General features: G+C 42.1%; 1 protein-coding gene across 1 annotated transcript in view; it reads right to left on the reverse strand.

The window, feature by feature from the left end:
* pex5la (peroxisomal biogenesis factor 5-like a) overlaps nt 1–18,292 on the reverse strand; it is a 69,694-nt gene that overhangs the window by 10,688 nt on the left and 40,714 nt on the right. The window contains exons 3-8 of the mRNA XM_029500057.1: nt 15,113–15,224; nt 10,995–11,204; nt 9,848–9,971; nt 9,172–9,265; nt 8,577–8,606; nt 6,683–6,778 (exon numbers count right to left, since the gene is read on the reverse strand). Of these exons, the coding sequence (XP_029355917.1) occupies nt 6,683–6,778; nt 8,577–8,606; nt 9,172–9,265; nt 9,848–9,971; nt 10,995–11,204; nt 15,113–15,224 (666 nt within the window). The remainder of the gene's footprint in view (nt 1–6,682; nt 6,779–8,576; nt 8,607–9,171; nt 9,266–9,847; nt 9,972–10,994; nt 11,205–15,112; nt 15,225–18,292) is intronic.

The following is an 18,292-nucleotide window of genomic DNA, read 5'->3' on the forward strand; positions in this document are numbered from 1 at the left end:
TCAACAAACATTTATCAGGAGTCGTAAAGTTTTGGAAAGAGATGCAAAAACCTTTTTTTTTTTCTCTTCTTTCTTTCTTTTAAGTTTCCATCTCAGGAGAGCTGCTAAAATTAGATACATCATGAGTTTCAGAGACACAGAGGATTATCTGTGCCTTTCTCTTTTCTCACTTTGACGAGGGCAACAGTCTGTTTAAACCGGCTGCGCCAAAAGGACTTGAAACGGCTTCAGTGTTTCCAAAAAGCTGCAACAAGGGCTTTAACCAAACCGTGAAAGGGCGCCACGAAACATCACTTCTTTGTTTAAACTGTGTAATAATTAATTGTGTATTCTGGTGTGCGCTGCCGTGGATAACACATCTAAGAAGTGAATTTCGGACAGGTATGGATGGCAGTGGTTCAGACTTTATGCTTCTGTTGAACTGTAACTCATTTAGCTTACCGTCATTAACAATCTTCTTAATTCTGCACTGTGATTTTTAAGCACGGCAGCAAACTGAAAGCTTTGCTGTGTCTACATGCAACCTCCGGCAGCTTTTAATGCGCCTGCAGGCTTTTTAGTCTTCTTTGTCTTGTAGTGAACCGAAACTCTAAAATGCCATTGATGTTCTACGTGACGTTCAGCCCGCCGTGATTTTCAAACACCTGACAGCAGGTGCTTGTTTGTTGTCTGATCACGACGACAGACAGCTTGAGATTCTCCGAGGAGCAGATGTGTCGTCGCTTAAAGAGGTTTTTACTGATTTATTTCATTCGGTCCAAATGAAGAAGATTATTTTTGTCTTTATGTGGACTTGTGCAGGGGCAGCAGTATATCTGAAGTTTGTTGATGAATTGCAGATTTTTTTTCATTTCAGCTTATTGTGGTTAAAACGTGCAGTTTCCTCTGAGTGGAAGTGGTTATCATGCCTGCATTTTTCATGTAAAATTCATATCTGTCCAGTTTAGTTTCAGTCTTTTTTTTTTTTTTTCCCCTCCAGTTGACTCCATGATTTTTGGCTTTTCTCCCACTTAGAGGCAGAACAAACTAGGAGTCATGCCAAACACAACAGAAAAGCCTTTTATCACTCTCTGTAGCCAGAAAGTAGAGTGCAGTACATGACAGCACTGTGTACAGTAGGCATTTTTGTTGTGTGTTGTGTGTGTGTGTGTGGGGAAGCAGGGTCAGAAAGACCTGCTGTGTGTGTGTGTGTGTGTGTGTGTGTGTGTGTGTGCGCGCCGAAGGGACTCTCATCTTCACATGGAGGTCTGTGATTGACATGGAGGCCTGAGTGTGGCCCCTGATGGTGAGAGATGGACGGTAATTGCATGCTGCTGACTCTCAGGACAAATTGCCTGAAGGTGAGTCTCCACTGTTGGCTCCATCAGGAATGGCACAATTAGATATCCTGAGATGGAGAAAATATGAGCGCTGATGTTGCGGCAGGAAAAGTCTGAGTTGTCAGGAGCATTTAGATTTAGCGTCGGTTTCTTTCTTTCTTTCTTTCTGCATTAAGCAACATGTATTTGTTTTTGTGTTCATGGCCTTGTTCTTCTTTCGATTTTATTCAATATATCTATTTCTAAATTTACTTTATGGATGTTTATCGTAAACGATGTAATGACAATAGCTTTAGCGGACGAATGCTTCTGGCTGCTTAGTCTTCAAATTTATAACAACGTCTCTGGTTCTGATGTTACAGCCTTTAAATTCCTTTGTGCTTGTTTACACAATATATAACAGAATATAATTACTCTCTCACCATTTGCTCTGTGACCTCGCCCAATATCTCATTATTAGCATGTCATAGAGAGACGAAGTTATTGTGCTGTGGCTTTGGCGAGTAGCTTGTTTGCCCCTTAGCTGCACCGTGGATGATGATAAATCCCCCGCAGAGTTAAAAATAGTGTAAATGCACCGACGACTTTTTAATTTAAATGAAATTTAGCCATCTTTCTTCATAACGCTGTGAAGGGCATTTTTCAGTACTGGCATTGGCAGTTTAATTATGTGGAACAAGACAAAGACACAGCGAGGTAATTTATATCCTGTGTATCGCCGCTGCAAACTCGTAGCTGTGGCTCTTAATTTCAGCGGCTCTGATGAAGTGTTACGTGAAATGGATTGAATCCCGAGTGCTTCCCGACGCCAAACGTGTCATTGCATTCTTGGAAATGAACTGAGGGTTGGGGGTGAGGTGGAGATTCATTAGTTAGCTCACTGACGACGCAGATAATCACTGCAAAACCTTTATACCCACTGCTGAAGGTGTCACCCTGTTGAGAAAAGGAATATTTATAATTTGTCTTCAGAATCCAATTAGTGTTTCTTGCTCAGCTGAGCTCAAGCAGTTTATGAACAGCAAAGTGAAAATAAATGTTCTCTGCATGAAGGTAATTTTGTAATTCGTGCAAAGTCAGCTCAAACATAGAAACTGATGCCACAAGAAGGAAATATAGATGTAAAAATATTACCTCAGCGTTAAAATCTGTCCCAACTTAGTGGGGGAAAAAAAACAAAAACTAATAATAATTAATATTTAATTGCACTCATTAAACCTGTTTGGTTTCAACATTCAGATTCAGTTTCCAAGTGGAGGACATTTAAACTCCAACAAACCTTATTTTAAATAAAGTTTAAAATAAATATTTTACTGCCATTAAGAACACCATTTCAGACAAGCAAATCATTTCTCGTGATTTGCTGATTTGCTGAACTTCAATGCTCCATGAATGAATGCAGCTCTTTGTTGAACTGGTTAATTGTTTGGGAGGCTTTAGAAATATTTTAAAACCCCGGATACTGAGAACAGCAGCTATTGAGAAGAAGAGGAAGAAAAAAAATAAAATAAAAAAATGCTGACAGTATTAAAATTTAACACAGTTGGTTAAATATTTGATATTTAGTTTTTATGTTCTCAGGAAAAATGGATCACGAATTTCTCTTTAAAAAAGAAAAAGAAAATTGCACGCCTGCGGTACAATAATAGCTTGAGCGGCTACCACAATCTTTCTCGTGCTCCACACTTGACTGGAACGTTATCTGCTCACGTCAGTTTGAGCTGTGCTAACTTGAGATGCAGCCTTTGGAGGAAACCAAGCAGATGAATAGGGGTTACTTATCCACTTTGCCCAGCGGGTTTACATTACAAAAAGTGTCCACAGGAAAAAAAAAAAAAAAACAAAAAGCTCCCACCTCTGTAGAGCACGACTGGCCTGGCCTTTCAGCGTTAATGAGCAACTGCAGCACTCGGCCGTGAGGGCCAAGTGAGACAAAAATAGGAGGCTGGAGTCCCGATAGTGTCACTCAGAGGACAATAAAATACATTTCAGTGGACAAGTGCTATGAATGCATTTTGGCAGACAATGCAATCGCCCCGTGTATGGATGTCTGTGATAAGAGCAGGACATCGCTTCCTCTCTCGTGTGGCTGATAACCACAACGTTCGTGTTCTTCTTCGGATGTGTTTCTGGTTGTTTACACACTTTTATAGTGTTTATCCTCAGACATCTGTCTCTCATGTGACATTTGCTTTGAATATTTATCACCAGATAGAAGTGTAATTGCTGGATTATGTTGTTTTTTCTCTCCCCCAGGTCTGTTCACGTACAAAGGGTACGACTTTGACACCAGACACCGACATCTAGTGTTGTGCCTGGTGTCAGCCCAAGTGGCAACCCACCCGTTCTGATGCCTCAATTTTGTGATTGCTGCTATGGAGGCGTCCATCTTAGCGTTTTTGAAGAAGAGAACGCCGCTCTGCACTCTGTCCTGATTGACGGCATCACACATGGCAACTTGTCTGACAATCGCACAAAAGCCAAGCCCTAATGCATCCCCTGCTTTGTGATCTATTTTCCTCCAAATGGGGCCACAATTTCAATCTGAAATTACACTGAGGCAGTAAATCAAGGTAGGATTCGGGCCATTTTCCCATACACATCAATACAATCTTTGTGTTTTGGCTGCTGCAGGGTTGTCGGTCTTACAAACAAGCTGAAGTGATGCAGCTCCACTTGTTTTGCTTGAGGGCACGCTGGTGAAAGTTGTTGAGGGAGGACAAAACGCCGCGCACCGACTTTTTCCCAGTTAAAAACCACCAGCCTTGTGGCCTCTCACTTCCAGACGAGTGCTCTGCTTCTGCAGCCTCGCTCTCGGCCACGGCCGCCGCAGACCAATATTAAGATGAAGGTGAACCGAAGCAAGAAGTTACAACATCGCCTTCAACTTGGCTGTCTGATCCGTGTCACGTGTTTGAGCCTCAGTTCGAGGATGTTAGAGAACAGTCTTGGCTTTATTTAGCCCCGCCCCCATCTCTGCACATTTATTTGATTGGTTCTGTAGGTTATATGCTGATTCATAATTTATTATATAAAAAATATCACATAGAAAACCTTTTTTTTTTTTTCTTAGAAGAAACGTCACATCGATCGTCATTCGTTTGGTGCCCGAGCATCACAAATCATATCTGCATTTCAATATTCTTTCAGCTAACATGGAAATCTCTTTTGATTTTCTTTTTCTTATTGTGTCGTCCTAATGGAAGGTCAACATTATAAAAACAAGGGGGGGGGGGCTTTGAATAACAGTATAACATGGCAGTGGTTGTCTGCTCGGAGGTTTTGAATGACAAATCATAAAACCTTCAGTTTCTCATCAGTGCCTGCTTTGCAAAGTGGATTATATTTGGGAGCCTAATTCCTTTTCTGTACTCTCTGTGGGCCCTCACTTCTTTTTTTTTTTTTTTGTTACATTAATTGAATGAATTGGCAGAAACGCAACGTGCAAATTTAATGTTCTCTGTGCCATCTGAGCCATCTCCACCTCCACGCCTTCCTAAGTATGAGAGAGGATGCGAATGCACAGCTATTTAAATGGATGTTATCTGATTGTGGGCTCTAATATCGGCAGCTGAAGCCGAAATGGCTGACCACTCGTATTGGAGCGGCTCTGGAGTGGAGGCCGGCGCTCAGGCTGCCCGATCGAAGCCGCGAGATACTGTTACCAATCGATGTCCTGTGCTCAGGCGCTTGTCCGGGAGTCTCATCACTTACGTGCCCTCCGGCCGACTCGAGGGCGCACAAACTGTGCAGCGCCGTGCGAGGTCGAGGTCTCACGGCTCGTACAAGATGTGACATCGTTGCTCGGTTTGGGAGGGATCCCGAAGCGGGACGGTTCACTCACTTTTTGCAGCGGCAGCTCTCACTCTCTCACCGTCCTCCTGTCCTTGTTTTATTATTTATTGGCCATCACACAGAGCTCACTGTAGGCTTCAGTAAAGCTGGTGTTCACTCCCATTTCCACTGAAGACCTGAATTCCTGTCCTGCTTTTCAATCACTTTGGTAGCCGCAGTTTATAAAAAAACATCTTCAGCTATTCCAAAACAGGAAAGCATCTCAAATTTGGATGGTTTATGTCGTAATGCAACATATAGAAAGATGGAAGAACATGTTGGAACCAAACCTGACAAATGAACTTCGCCATATCTAATTACGGCAACTTAACCATCCCCGCTGATATCTGATACATCTGCTCGTAAAATGACTGACCCATCTACCTTTCCTGTTGTTGTTAGTCCTGCAATCAATTTGGGTCGGGGGAAACTTGAGCATGTGAATTTAGCAAAGACCATTAAAGGCCAAAGGAGTCAAATGGAAATATTTAAATTGCTGCATGGGCAGTGGTGGTGGAAATGTGACACAGGACAAAGTTTTCTTGGTTTGAAGTTCAGAGAACTGTGACTCCATTAGATTTCTTTCGGATGAGTAATCTTTTGTGTGGTAAAGCTGGGGATGCATCACTTCCCATTTCATTTGCCGATTTAAGATGACGCAAAGTAAATTCTCACCAATTTGATTTCTGTGAAGTTTGACTGAGAAATTGAGGGTCGGCGTCAGCTAAAGAAGACTTTGACTTTCTGGGATGTTCTTTAAAGCTGAAGTAGGATTTCACCCACCAGCTTGTATTTTTCCATTTGTTGTGTTCTTGTCATTGATTTTCTTTAGTTGTGTTAGACACACAATAAGGCCTCATAGGCCCACAGTCACTGCAGGCTAAACTGAAGTCTTTTGTATTTCTTTTGTCTGCTTTTTCTGTCTCCAGGTCCGGCTATCTCTGTGTGTTTTAGAAAAAAAAGAATCAGATTCTTTCTGTATGCAAATGACGATAATTGTATGCTAACTAACATGCTAAACATCAAAACTAATAAAACACAAAATCTCCGACACTTATAAAGTAATTGTTGACATTTTTTTTTATCTCCGTACCATCAGAGCTCTCAGTTAAAACAACGCTGTTCTCATTTCATCGTTCCGGAGCTCTGCTGACTGTAGCTGTGTGCAGTTATATTTTTACTCTTCTGATAGCTTATTCGCAACGGCAAAGGTTTGCTCACTTCTGGTTTTACCTTCAAATAAATGGGGAGTTAATCTGCCAAACGTTTAACTTGTTTGAGGCCAGATGGAAATCTTTTCCTGCTTTATTCTCAATATTTTTGGCGTCTACGATGTAACTAAAGAACCACCAACCCAAGCGACAAAAATAAAAGCCAGGCTGCAGCTTTGCTTTCGCTGTAAATACTCTCTGACCTGATTCAGCCCTGCGGCTCGGTGTTTCCTGTTAAGTTTTATTAAAAGTCAGCGGTGAAGATGGCTCTTCGTTGGCAGCTGACGGATGGGAGGCGTGCTGAGCGCCGCTGCTTACCTCAACAGCAGCCTTGGCTCGCTCGAACTCCTCCTCCAGAGACTGGTGTCTGGACAGGAGGGCGCTGCCCCACCGCTGCTCCTTCGTTAGACGAGCCTGCAACGCAAAAACATGCGTGCACACACACACACACACATGCACATTTATGCAAAACCAAAATCCATTATACATACAGACACGGAGCATATCACAAAAACCCACACACACACACACCCATGTAGTACAGCAAATCACACACACACACACACACACAGCCAGAGGGAGAGACAGGCAGGGAGAGTGTGCAGGGTCAGCCTTCTCTGCTTTCCCAGGGACGAGTAAATACCCTGCCTCGACAAAGCCTGGGACATGCTTAGGAAGGCCAGCAGAACCACCACTGTCAGCGCCCCCCCCCCCATTACCAACCACTTCTGTGCTACAAACTTCTATATGAAACATCGCCTCAAACATCGGCTGCAAAAAAGAAGAAAAGAAAAAGACCGATTACGTGTGCAAGTTTTGCCTTTTCAGAGCCTGATGTGTCTCACTGGACTCCGCCCACATATTTAACTTTAATGGTTGGATGATTCAGTGACGGCCTTTCATGGATACATGTGATACGACACTAGACCTGCAGTAAATAACTCGACAAGTGGTGTCAGCCGGCACCATCTCTTCCCGCTGCTGTTTTGCAGGATTAATTGGGGTAACTTAATCTCAGTATTCAATAACCCACGAGAACTGTGCACGCAGGTGACCACAGTTTGAGTTACAAGAGCAAAACGCATGCAGTGTTAAAAGAATATCTCTGTTGACTTCATGTGAGGAGACTGTAGCATTCATTAGCCGGGGAGTCAAAGGAAAAATCCACCCAAAAACATGAATTAGGTATTTCTTTGAATTCCAGCCGAAACTTGCTGCGATTTGGTCCAACTATAGTTTAATATCAGGAAATCTTTCGTTTCTTTATTGGAGAATATCAAAAGTTAACGTCGAGCTTTGATGCAAACAGCCTGTTTCCAGACTCTCCACTTTTCATTTTCACCAAAATGAAGGAAGTAATCCAGGGCCGATTTCCCTGTCCGAGCCCTCCGCCTATAACATAGACCAGAATACACTTCAGTCGATGATTGGTGGAGCTGGAAAACAGACGTTGTTTTTGATGAGTTGGTTCCATGACTGGGAGAAGAAGCGCACCTTCAGGTTACTTTTAGCGTGTCACAGATGAGAAGAAACTTCGCTGCTCGAGTAACAATCGATCAACACAATAAACAGAGGGTGGATTTTTCCTTAAAGCTTCCACTTTTGAACCATTTGCTTGATTGGAAATTTCATGCAACACACGTCTCCCGCCTTTGCATGCATATTTATTTTTTGTTGTTGTTGTTTAATGTGTGTGTTGTTCGTGCCGAGCAGAAACCTAAAACCAGTCTTTACAGTATCCCTGTCGGTGATCTGCTGTGTAACTCCTGATGAAAAAGCAACTTCAGCGTGTTGGTTTGCCAATAACGTCCTCCATATTGGACAGCCATCTTTAGTCCCAAATCTATGATTTATCAGAGCGCTGAAAACGTGATGTATGCTTAGCTGGCTTGTTGAGATCAACACTAGTGTTCTCAGAGTAAGGCTGCTTAATAATTCATAAGCTATTAATCTAATAATGGTGTCTGGAAACAAGACCCCCTTATGCAGACCTACACAGAGACATCAACTCAGGAGGAAAGCGCTTGACATTTGGACCTCGTAGCACCACAAAGAAACAATCTCAAGGCCAACAGCGTTATCTGGATCTCCTCAATACGATCGCCTCTTTTTAGGCTTTGGAGCCAAATTTTGAGATGATGTGATGCTGTGTTTCCGGTGCAAATGTATAAGTCTTTCAATATTATATGAAAGGATGCATAGGGAGGCTTACATGTCTTCCACTAATATACTGCCTGTTGAGCTGAAATGGAAGAATTGTAGGTGTTAGGACAAAATGATGGGATCAGCAGTCGCACAAACAGGGTCAGGTTTTTCCCTCCTTTGTAAGACCGAGGTACAGCTCCCGTGTGTTCTCACCTCGGAGATCTGGGCGGAATTATTGGTGGGTGTTAGTTTATATTTGTTTGACTTGCCAGGGTGTGTGAATTAAGAGTTTATCGCTTTAGCGTTGAGACGGTCGATTAGGTTCAACATCTTGTTTAGGTGTCAAGTGTTGTTAGATTGTCAAATCTGACTGTGGGAGGATGAGAGCATTGCGTTTAACGTGCACCTTAGCCGAGGGAAAACCCTGAGGGTGTCTTATTGAAAACAGCCTTTAACATTACCGTGCACTAGCATGCAGTCGCTAAGTACGCAAGTTAAATTCATCATTTGGTGAAACTTAGCATGAGACTTTACGCATTACTCAGAACAATATGCTCGAGACGCTCGAAGCTTTCTCTTCTCAAAAGGATGTTGATTTGAAGTGCAGACGGATCATACAATAATGATGACGCCTGTCTGCGTCTCTTACTCTGAGCACTTACCTGAGATGCGAGGGCAGACTCTGGCTCAACTTTCGTATTTACTTCCAAGGAGTTCTTGTTGGATGTGTCTAATTGGGTTTTACAGTCAATGGACCTGAAAGAGGAGACGGAAAGGCGGGATAAACGTTCGGCATGCACGGCACCCAACTTGATATCAATTTCCTGCAGCAGCTTCAGATTTTCTCAGACTTGGTTGTAAGTTGGTGGAGACAGGACAGTAAGACTTGAAGAATGACGAGCAGCAAAGAGCCCCAAATCGATTTTAAACTCTGTTAAGGTCTAATCTTACTGGTTCAGATTTAAACTGCTGAGGTGTTCCCACATTTGGGACTTTTGGAAACCTGTAAGCCATTTATCACGAGTGCTTCCAATGTTTTTAAATGAAATATCCACAACTGGCAACTGCGATTACGGTTACGACAAATAAACTTACTAATGTACAGTTTGGGTTGTGGGGCTAAAATGCTTTTTCTATACTTCACTACAACTACAGTCTATCTCAAGCCTAAATCCGCTGCGTCAGTTAGATTGGTACTCCTTTTATTCAAACGCTGATGGTTGCTGCCACAGAGTAGGACTATCATACTTCTGACAACACCACTTTTCAAAAATCAGGTCCCAGAGATTTGAGAGCTAACCTGAAACCAACAATAATGTCCGATGGGGCGATACGTACCACAGAAACTCGTTGGATGAGTTTTTAGATGAACGCCGTCTCTCCAACTTCCATTTCCTGTTGCCGTTTCTCTCGGGGTTGGGGTTCAACTCTTCCCATTTATCCAGCGGTGAGCCAATGGTAACTGCTGACAGCATTACACAATGTAAGTCAACAGTGTCTAAACTGAGAGGCGGTCCCTTCAGTTAATGTGTTTTACATCGAAAACACCCTCTCCAGTCATTAAGTGAATTATTTCTTGAACTCAAATTGTCCTGTAAAATGACAGCCGGTTAAACGAATCTAAACATGTTTTAGGTAAACAAAAAAAAAAAAAAAGCTGATTTCAGTTTTGCAGTTCCATGAAGCAATAACACGACATTAACCATCACCAGTTATGTCGTCCATTAGTCCATAAACAACCTTTTACTGCTGTTTTCGGGCACGACTCTAAGCTTTCCGACGCCAAAGACAGGCAGACAATTAGTGCAGTGGGTGTCAGGAACAAAACAAAATGTCACTCTGCCCACATTCCTAACAGGACAAGAAGTTTTGCTTGTAAATGATGTCAAGGTTATAATCAATCTCACCGCCATGAATTATTCACCGCTGTCGTTTTCTCACGCTGCGTAATTACACACTGAAGACTTGAACCTTTTTTGACTGGCGAGTACGAAAAGCAACTGGCTATTTCCTCTTAATGGCTTTTAAAATTGTGCTTTCATTATGCTAAATAGGGTCGACCCCCTCTTTGGCCTCTCTTGAAGAGGAGTTTGGTCACTTCGAAACGAGGTGTTGGGACACTGAGTTGCAGATGGTTGGGTCAGAGAGGTGGGCAATAGACGAAAATACCGAAGAAGTCATCTAATAAAGGACTCTGTAGGTTCAGGCCCTGGCACTTTTCTGGAAATAACTCATGTGGTAGAGCTGCAAGAAAACTAACTTCATCATCACAATTTTTTTTTTAAAATGGATTTACATTAACACTAAAAATTATGAGGAATTTTAATGATGGTTAAAATCGCACACTAGCTACAACAGGAAGTGCCGAGGACAGCATCGCTCCATCTGAAGCTGACCACAACAAAGTCCGTAACAGCTGACTGTGGCTTATTGCTTTCCTCAGTTATTTCTGAGGTTTTGATTGAACATCTCTCAGACTCGCTACCTGAGTCGAGTGACGCTCTCTCTGGGGTTCTCATGCTCGGTCCGGTCTGTTCGACTTCCACCTGGATCAGCTCCGTCTCGTCCGTCTTCTTCCTGTGAGAGTTGTTCTTCTGGCCGTCGCCCCGCGGCGTCAGCGGGCTCCTCTTGTCCTTACTGTTCCTCCTCTCACCTGGTTCACTGAGATCCAGCAGGTCCAGCGTTGAAGACAGAACTGGGGGGCGGTTAATGGAAAATTAGCATCCCTCATTTCCCTGGTAGGTTTCAGTGTGCATGAAGGCCTGAAACTGAAAAATACGGATCTCATTTGACCATAAATGTTCTCAGTGTCTTTATAACTGAACTGTAACTATTCTGATCATTTGTCGGTTGGGTTGTCACCATTTATGACAAAAAGTCACAAATGGTGAATATTTTCTGCTTCTGTTGGCAGAAACATTCAACTCCATAATGATCACGTTACTGTTTGATTTGTAATCATCGTCATGATTGTTCACGGCTCACTATCTGCTCCTTCAGATAACGTAAATGATTGTAAGTTCACTTTGGCTTTGATTTTGATCTCCATGCCTTCTGACGTGGCGACTTGAGCTGTCAGGTGCACTTAAGCTCTCACTGCATTGCTGCCTGGGTGAATATAAAAAATAAAAATTAGCCGCTGCTCTTTTTAACAAATCCAACTTTAGTTCAGGCCACTGCACAGCCGGATGAGAGTGAGCCGGTTTGGTCAATTAAGTCATTCAGTCTCAGGTTGCCAGACCAGCAAAGAGTCTCTCAGCGGGTTTGACTTTTTCTCCCTCTGTGGTCGTCCGCCTTCATGGCTGCGGATCCTCACATGCAGTTTAAGTATTTTTAAATTTCTTTCACAAATTATTCACTGAATAATGAGTCTTTGCTCTGATTTGAGCCCAGTTCATGTTAATGTGTGACACTTTTATGTGTTTCCCAGTTTCGTTTTGTGCTCTTTCCTGTGAAATGCACGTTTGCTGATGATAACGTGAGCATTATCAATAATTTTCCAACTCCCCCTTACAGGCAGTTTAAGTCGACATGCAGCTTCTGTTGATCTTTGTCATTTTCATCAGAATTTTCTGAACATATTTAACATGTGAAAATGCATTTAGCAGTTGCTGCCTAAAAGTCAAGTCAAGCGGTTTTATCTTTTGGTTATTCGGGGACATTTTCCTGCTCACTCTGGGCCCCTGACTGTCTGTTCTGCGTCGCACTCCACAGATATGACTACATAATTGGCGTGCTGCTGTTTCGCGACAAGCAACTGAGACCGTTTGTTGACTGAAATCTCGGCATAATTAGAGAGTACGCTCGCCGCTCATGCCTCGCGCTCTTTCGATGACAAGTACAATTACAAATCAAAGGAGGCGCACTCGTGAGGAAGCTGCCTGACGAGCCTTCGACTTCAAAAAGAAAAAGCAAGCTGTTCATGAAAAGGCGATGATGTCAAAACTGTTTTGGCCCCCTCGAGTCAACTTGAGCTGATGAGACTGGGACGAGTCCTTCACGATAACTGGATGCTTCAATTCTGTGTATTTAGAATAGATAAGTTGCTTGTGTGTGAGCAAATAGGTGTGACCGACAGCTTCTTCTTCTTTTTTTTTTAAAGGCAGCCAAACTTTAGATCTATGATTGTGTGTTTTTAAAACTTATTAGTGGCTCCAGCTCAGCTGCTGCTATTTTAACACCACCATCAGCCGGAGTTGATAGATATAGCACTTTATTTATCCTGAGGGAAATTAAGGCATATGATATGTACCTAGACCGCCTTATTAACCTTAAACCTGCATTCTATCCATCAGGGTTGTAAAAAGAAGTCAGATTGTGTTGAAGTCTATGGGGAATTGGCCCTACTTCTCTCTTGATTTATTAGCTGAGTAAAAGTTTTACTGAGTTTATGGTCTCGGTCTCTAGTCTCAAGTCTTCTTTAATACATTTAAATCAAAATGTTATAAATTATGGGGAATATCACACAGTGACCTGCACCTGAGAGCGGAGCAGGTCAGATCCACCCCTCACACATTTCTTCTCAAATAACATATTTTTTTTTCTTTGTTCCGTTTTCCAAAAATGAAGATGGCCGACAACTGAGTTACAAACTAACTGATGTCTCAAGTCTCAGCAGGAAAAAGGGGCCTCAGTTTACATTCCTCTTTTTGCCAAGCTTCAAGAGGGGAAAAAAAAAAAAATCGATCACTGGACTCGCAAGCAATCGGCTGTGAAGAGTTGAAAGGGGAGAACTGCGCTGCCTCTACGGTATTCCTGAGAGTATCGAACCACTGTGTCATAGCAAAGTGCTGACCAACAGAAAAGGAAAACAAAAAAGATCCAAAGGAGACTGTGTTTCATCCAGCGAGAGGCTGGAGGTGAGAGCTTTCTCGACCCAACGAGTTTCAGCCTCCGACAGTAGATGAAGACGAGGAAGAGCTGGAAATCCTATGCAGAGTGAGAGCGCTGTTGTTTGACGTCAACAGGGACAAACAATTAATTAGGTTCAGTTTGCACTTTCAGACTTGTTTCTGTTGTCTTGGTAAAATTGAAAATGGAAAAATACGTTTATCGTGCGTTTCTAAACCCCGGGGACTTAATGAAACCAATTTTTAATTTACAATATAAATTAATCATTAAATTCCATTAGTGGGGAAAAAATAGTCTTAAAATCACGTCAATATTGCGTTACCAGAGAGAGCACAACATGATGTAGATCTCATGTGGATTAGCATACTTGAGTTAGTCATTATCATTCATTATTGATTGATCTTCTAACTCAACAACTGGACACGCTGCTCCTCCACGGCAGTGTGAAAACAGACTGACCTCTCTATCTTTGGGCTGTGGGAGGAAATACCAGCAGCAGCAGGAAGCCAAAGGAAACACAAAGACAACTCGACATCTGAATCTGACGCACAACTTCACCGTTTTGGGGAATTTTTAGTGGCTGTACGAAGCTGACGTCACCAAAGGAGGCGACAACTCAGCGATTGGTGAGCCATCCATGCCGCTTGGCAAACGTTCACCTTTGCCCCAGTTGTTTTTCATTCATTTGCAGAATTGAAGTTTTGCAGTGGGTGTAAACAGTTAATTAGGTGTTACCTGGATCAGTATCTAATAAAAAGACGAGAGTATCTTCAGAATGAAATCTGGATCGCCTCTTTGAATAGCAGGCCAAGAAACTGTCGCTATCACTGATGTATTTTAACCATTTTCTCAACAGATTCAGACTGTTGAATGTGCACAATCTAACAACCAAACAAAAAACTGAAGCTGAAATGGGAAAATTATTCAATTGATGAAAAAGACAAAGTGACAAAGGGCAGACCGGGCAAATAAATCACCATGTAGATGAAGTGTGCGGCTTGTCGGTCGCTCAAGTTTCTGCTTGATAAAGAACAGATGAAGAGGAGACATCAGCTTAATTTAGTCAATAAAATAAAAAAACAAAATGCTGTATTTTAATCATTGACAGGTTTGAGCAGCACAACCAGTTGGAAACTCTTTTTCTTTTTTTTGCTTACTAGGGTTGTGCCAAAAAATCAATTAATATAATATTTTCAGATTCACAATCGACTTAAAATGTTCCAAAATCGACTTAAAAGATATATAAAATAAATGAAACAAATCCGGAGGCTGTCTGCCTCCATTTTGTATGCGGGACGGTCATGAAACCTCAGACCTTCAGGGACAGTGTCCGTCAAAGGATGGGACGCCTAAACTGGGATACAGCCATTGTGTAGGCCACCATGTATAATTCAACAAGTCCCCGACCCTGACGGCCGAATTACAGTCATCAGTTTGTTGTCACCATCTGACAATGGAGTCACTGAAATTCATGTCAGCAAGGCGAAATCCATTATGAGTAATGTTTTGTTGGTTATTTGGAAATTTGATAAAAATAAATAAAGTTTTTTGAAATCTAGCTCTGAAAAATTATGATATCCAAAGTTAGATTTAAAGTAAAAAAAAAAAAGTAAGAATGTTTCGCATTCTTTCAGCCTCACGTAAAGTTTTTCAGGTGGTTCTTTTTTTTTTTTTTTGGGGGGGGGGGAGGGGCTCGAAACGGATCAAATGAAACATGAGTGAAGTTAATTTTGTTAGATCGCGATACAATACCAGCTGTGTTGGAAGTCACTGGGCGGGAAACCCCATCGCACTTGGTCTCGCACAGGAAATCGTCGATGGAAGGGCTAAGAAGTGGGCGGCTCTCTTGTTGCTCACTCACAAGCTGTAAGGGCAAAGAGACGACACAGTTAAACCTCCGTCATGGCTTCTGCAAAGGCCCCTTGCTGTGTAAAATGAAAATCACCAGCTTTATTTTTGTGCGTTTCAATCGAATAGATTCTAAAGTTGCTGACGCCTGCCGACTTTATTTGAACTTCACTCTGCTGTTCTGCTCTGACACGTGGGGTGTTTGGACGCTTGGCTGACAGCACAACCACATCACTACATTTGCATGCACGCACAAAACACAATTTAAAAACAACAACGTCGACAACCACAACAACAACAAAAACAAAAAGTCAGTGTAAAGCAGGAAGTTGGAGGAAATCTCTTCATGCACGGAGACGACGACGCTGCAGTGAAAACCAGCCTGTGCATGCAGCTGCTCCTCTGTTACTGACATCCCTCCAAACTTCTGCCTTTTTCAGCCAGAACAGAACAATATATATTTAAAATGTGATGACTCTGCAGCCTAAAGAGGTCTTCATTTGTTTTCACGAATTTTGGACTCATGTTGGACTGAGAGAAAGTGATCAGTTTTGTGTGTGCGTGTGTAATAATTACATTACATATAACTTAGTTCAATAATTATTGTCTGTTGTGTGAAAAGCTAATGCTCTCACAGCCTGAAGTCTTCAGTCATGCAGATGCTTGTATAATCCCCCCCCCCTTTCTTTTTTTATTTTTAATTTTTTTGGAGTGCATTTAAATTGAAGGAGAGGAGCTGGGCTCAGACGAACCTCGTGGATGTGTCCCAAAATACAACCGCTTAACAATAATTGCTTATCTCACCTTCCAAACCGTGAAAATGCTAATGACCTCGACCCATGATGCACCAATTTGTCGGCCCGCCAGTGCAGGTGCAGAATAGGTTACATCCAATTCATTATTGTTACCCCCGAAGCTGCGGTGCTCCAGGTGCAGCTGGCCACAATTTGCCAACCGACGCTTTCCACAATTTGGAGGTGAAAACCGGCGTCGTCCCGTAGAAAGGGCGAGCCGCTGCTGCTGGCGGGCTGTGTGGTGTGTGCATGTAACACTGGCAGAGGGGACACATGACATTTGCTATTGTTGCTCACAAGCAGAATTTTAATGAAGGTGGTAAAAGTTTAATCACTGAGTGGAATGGACTGCACTCAAGCTGCCATATGGTTGATATGAAAGGCGTGGAGTATAATAACTATGGAGTGTGCGCCCTTATTGTGAAAGACAAATACTATATCCATCATGAATTTCAGAATTTCATGAAGTACTCAGCCGGCACTGACTTTACTTTCTCATTGTTTGAGGTTTTAGAATGATTAGAAACATCCTTCCAAGCTTTAACACAGTGTGTTGATCGGTATTGAATGGGCGACTTTTTAGACATGACGTTGGAACTATTTCAGACTTTCCATTTTGTACGGCTGGTGTTGCCGGTATATTGAAATACAGCCGTGCTGTAATAAATCCTCCCCTCATCGAGGTTTTATTTTTCAGAGTGTAAATGGTACAAACTGCAAAATCACGATATTGAAATTCCAAAGGCAAAGTGTGTCACGACATTGTTGTTCGTTGGCACCTTAAGTGTTGTTGTGAGTTAATAATAATCTCCAGAGTCAAAGAAACAGCTTCGTTTTATAGACAGTAGAAAGTACTCCATATTGTAGACTGTGCAGCATCTTGAAAGCCACAGAATAAAACAACATCTAATGGAATTAGTTTCTGAGATGCCCCCCCCCCCAAAAAAAAGAAAAAGAAAAGGTAACGGTTCGTTTTCCTTCAGAAACATGTTATTAGTTCACACTCAATTTATGAGCGAGCCTAATAAAATTAGAAGAAGTAACGAAGCATTGTGATGATAAAATGATAAATGTTTAATATGTTTGGGTTTTTTTTTTGTGTGTGTGTGTGTGTGTGTGTGTGTGTTAATTGAGGCCCTGACCCAAACAGAACATTAGACTTAATCTAAATGAGAAAACAAATTATAATTTCCACGCTCCACGCTCGGCTCTGCTTTATGCATATTTGAACAACAGGAATGTTTCTTTACATTGCTGCAGGGGAACGGCTGAAAAATGGAGGAGGGCCATTACTTTGTGCTGCTCTTCAAGAATGCTGAACCAGCGGCGGTAATTAGACTTTGTGCTGTTCTGCTGTCAGAATAACGGGTCGGTTCAGGGGAAGTCTCCCAGCGTGAAGTAACTTGATTTCACCCTCTGCTGCTGCCTGCCTGTGCATTTCCCCCCAATTTTGTACTACAGCGACAAATCATAGCTGCGAGAGAACGCTGAGCTGGAAATGTTTTTTAAAGTGCAAATTTATTGAGTGACTTAGAGTTTGTGATTCTTTGGGAAAAGTGTTGACTGAGGGCTGAAGAAGCCGACCTGAGTGATATGACACAGGACGGCTGGTCTTCAGAGGAGGAAGTGGCTCCTCTCAAATGGCTTCTGCTTTCATCAGATGATTAAAAAAAAATAATGAAATCCATATTAAGCTCAAACTTGATCTCATTAAAATACCACCTTCGACAACAGCAGATATGATTGAACTGACAGGTCGGCTGTCAGGAAGGGAAGAGAAAGTCTGACTGTCAGCCAGAACAAATAGAAGCCGCAGCATTCACTCACCCTGCTATTATTATTCACCACATAAAAACCTGTGTGTGTGTGTGTGTGTGTGTGTGAGATGGCGTAGTTCACTGTAAATGTGTTTTTTGAGAAAATTGCCTTTATTTAAAAAAAAAAAAAAAAAAGCTTTTAGCAACTATGTTTTTCACAGTTAGATCTCTTTTACTCCGACATCCGATCAACCTCCATTAAAATGATTTATTGTGTTCGTTAGCTGACAGCTGCTGTTGGAGGGCCGAGTTCAGTCAGAACTGCGGACCTTTTTTTTTTTGGACTTTGTAGTTTAGCTCCTGTTTGTTGTTGCACTCCCGATTTGGACTTTTTACACTTATTTGGGTTTTTGGATTTATCTTAGGATCAAAGTTCGACATAGAATTGGCCTGTTTATGAATCAAATGAGTATTATTATTATCTTTTGGCTCCAGCTTCTCTGATGTATCTCTGATAAAACCAGTTTGACCTC

Source organism: Echeneis naucrates, chromosome 4 (assembly GCF_900963305.1).
Source record: "Echeneis naucrates chromosome 4, fEcheNa1.1, whole genome shotgun sequence".
NCBI lineage: Eukaryota > Metazoa > Chordata > Actinopteri > Carangiformes > Echeneidae > Echeneis > Echeneis naucrates.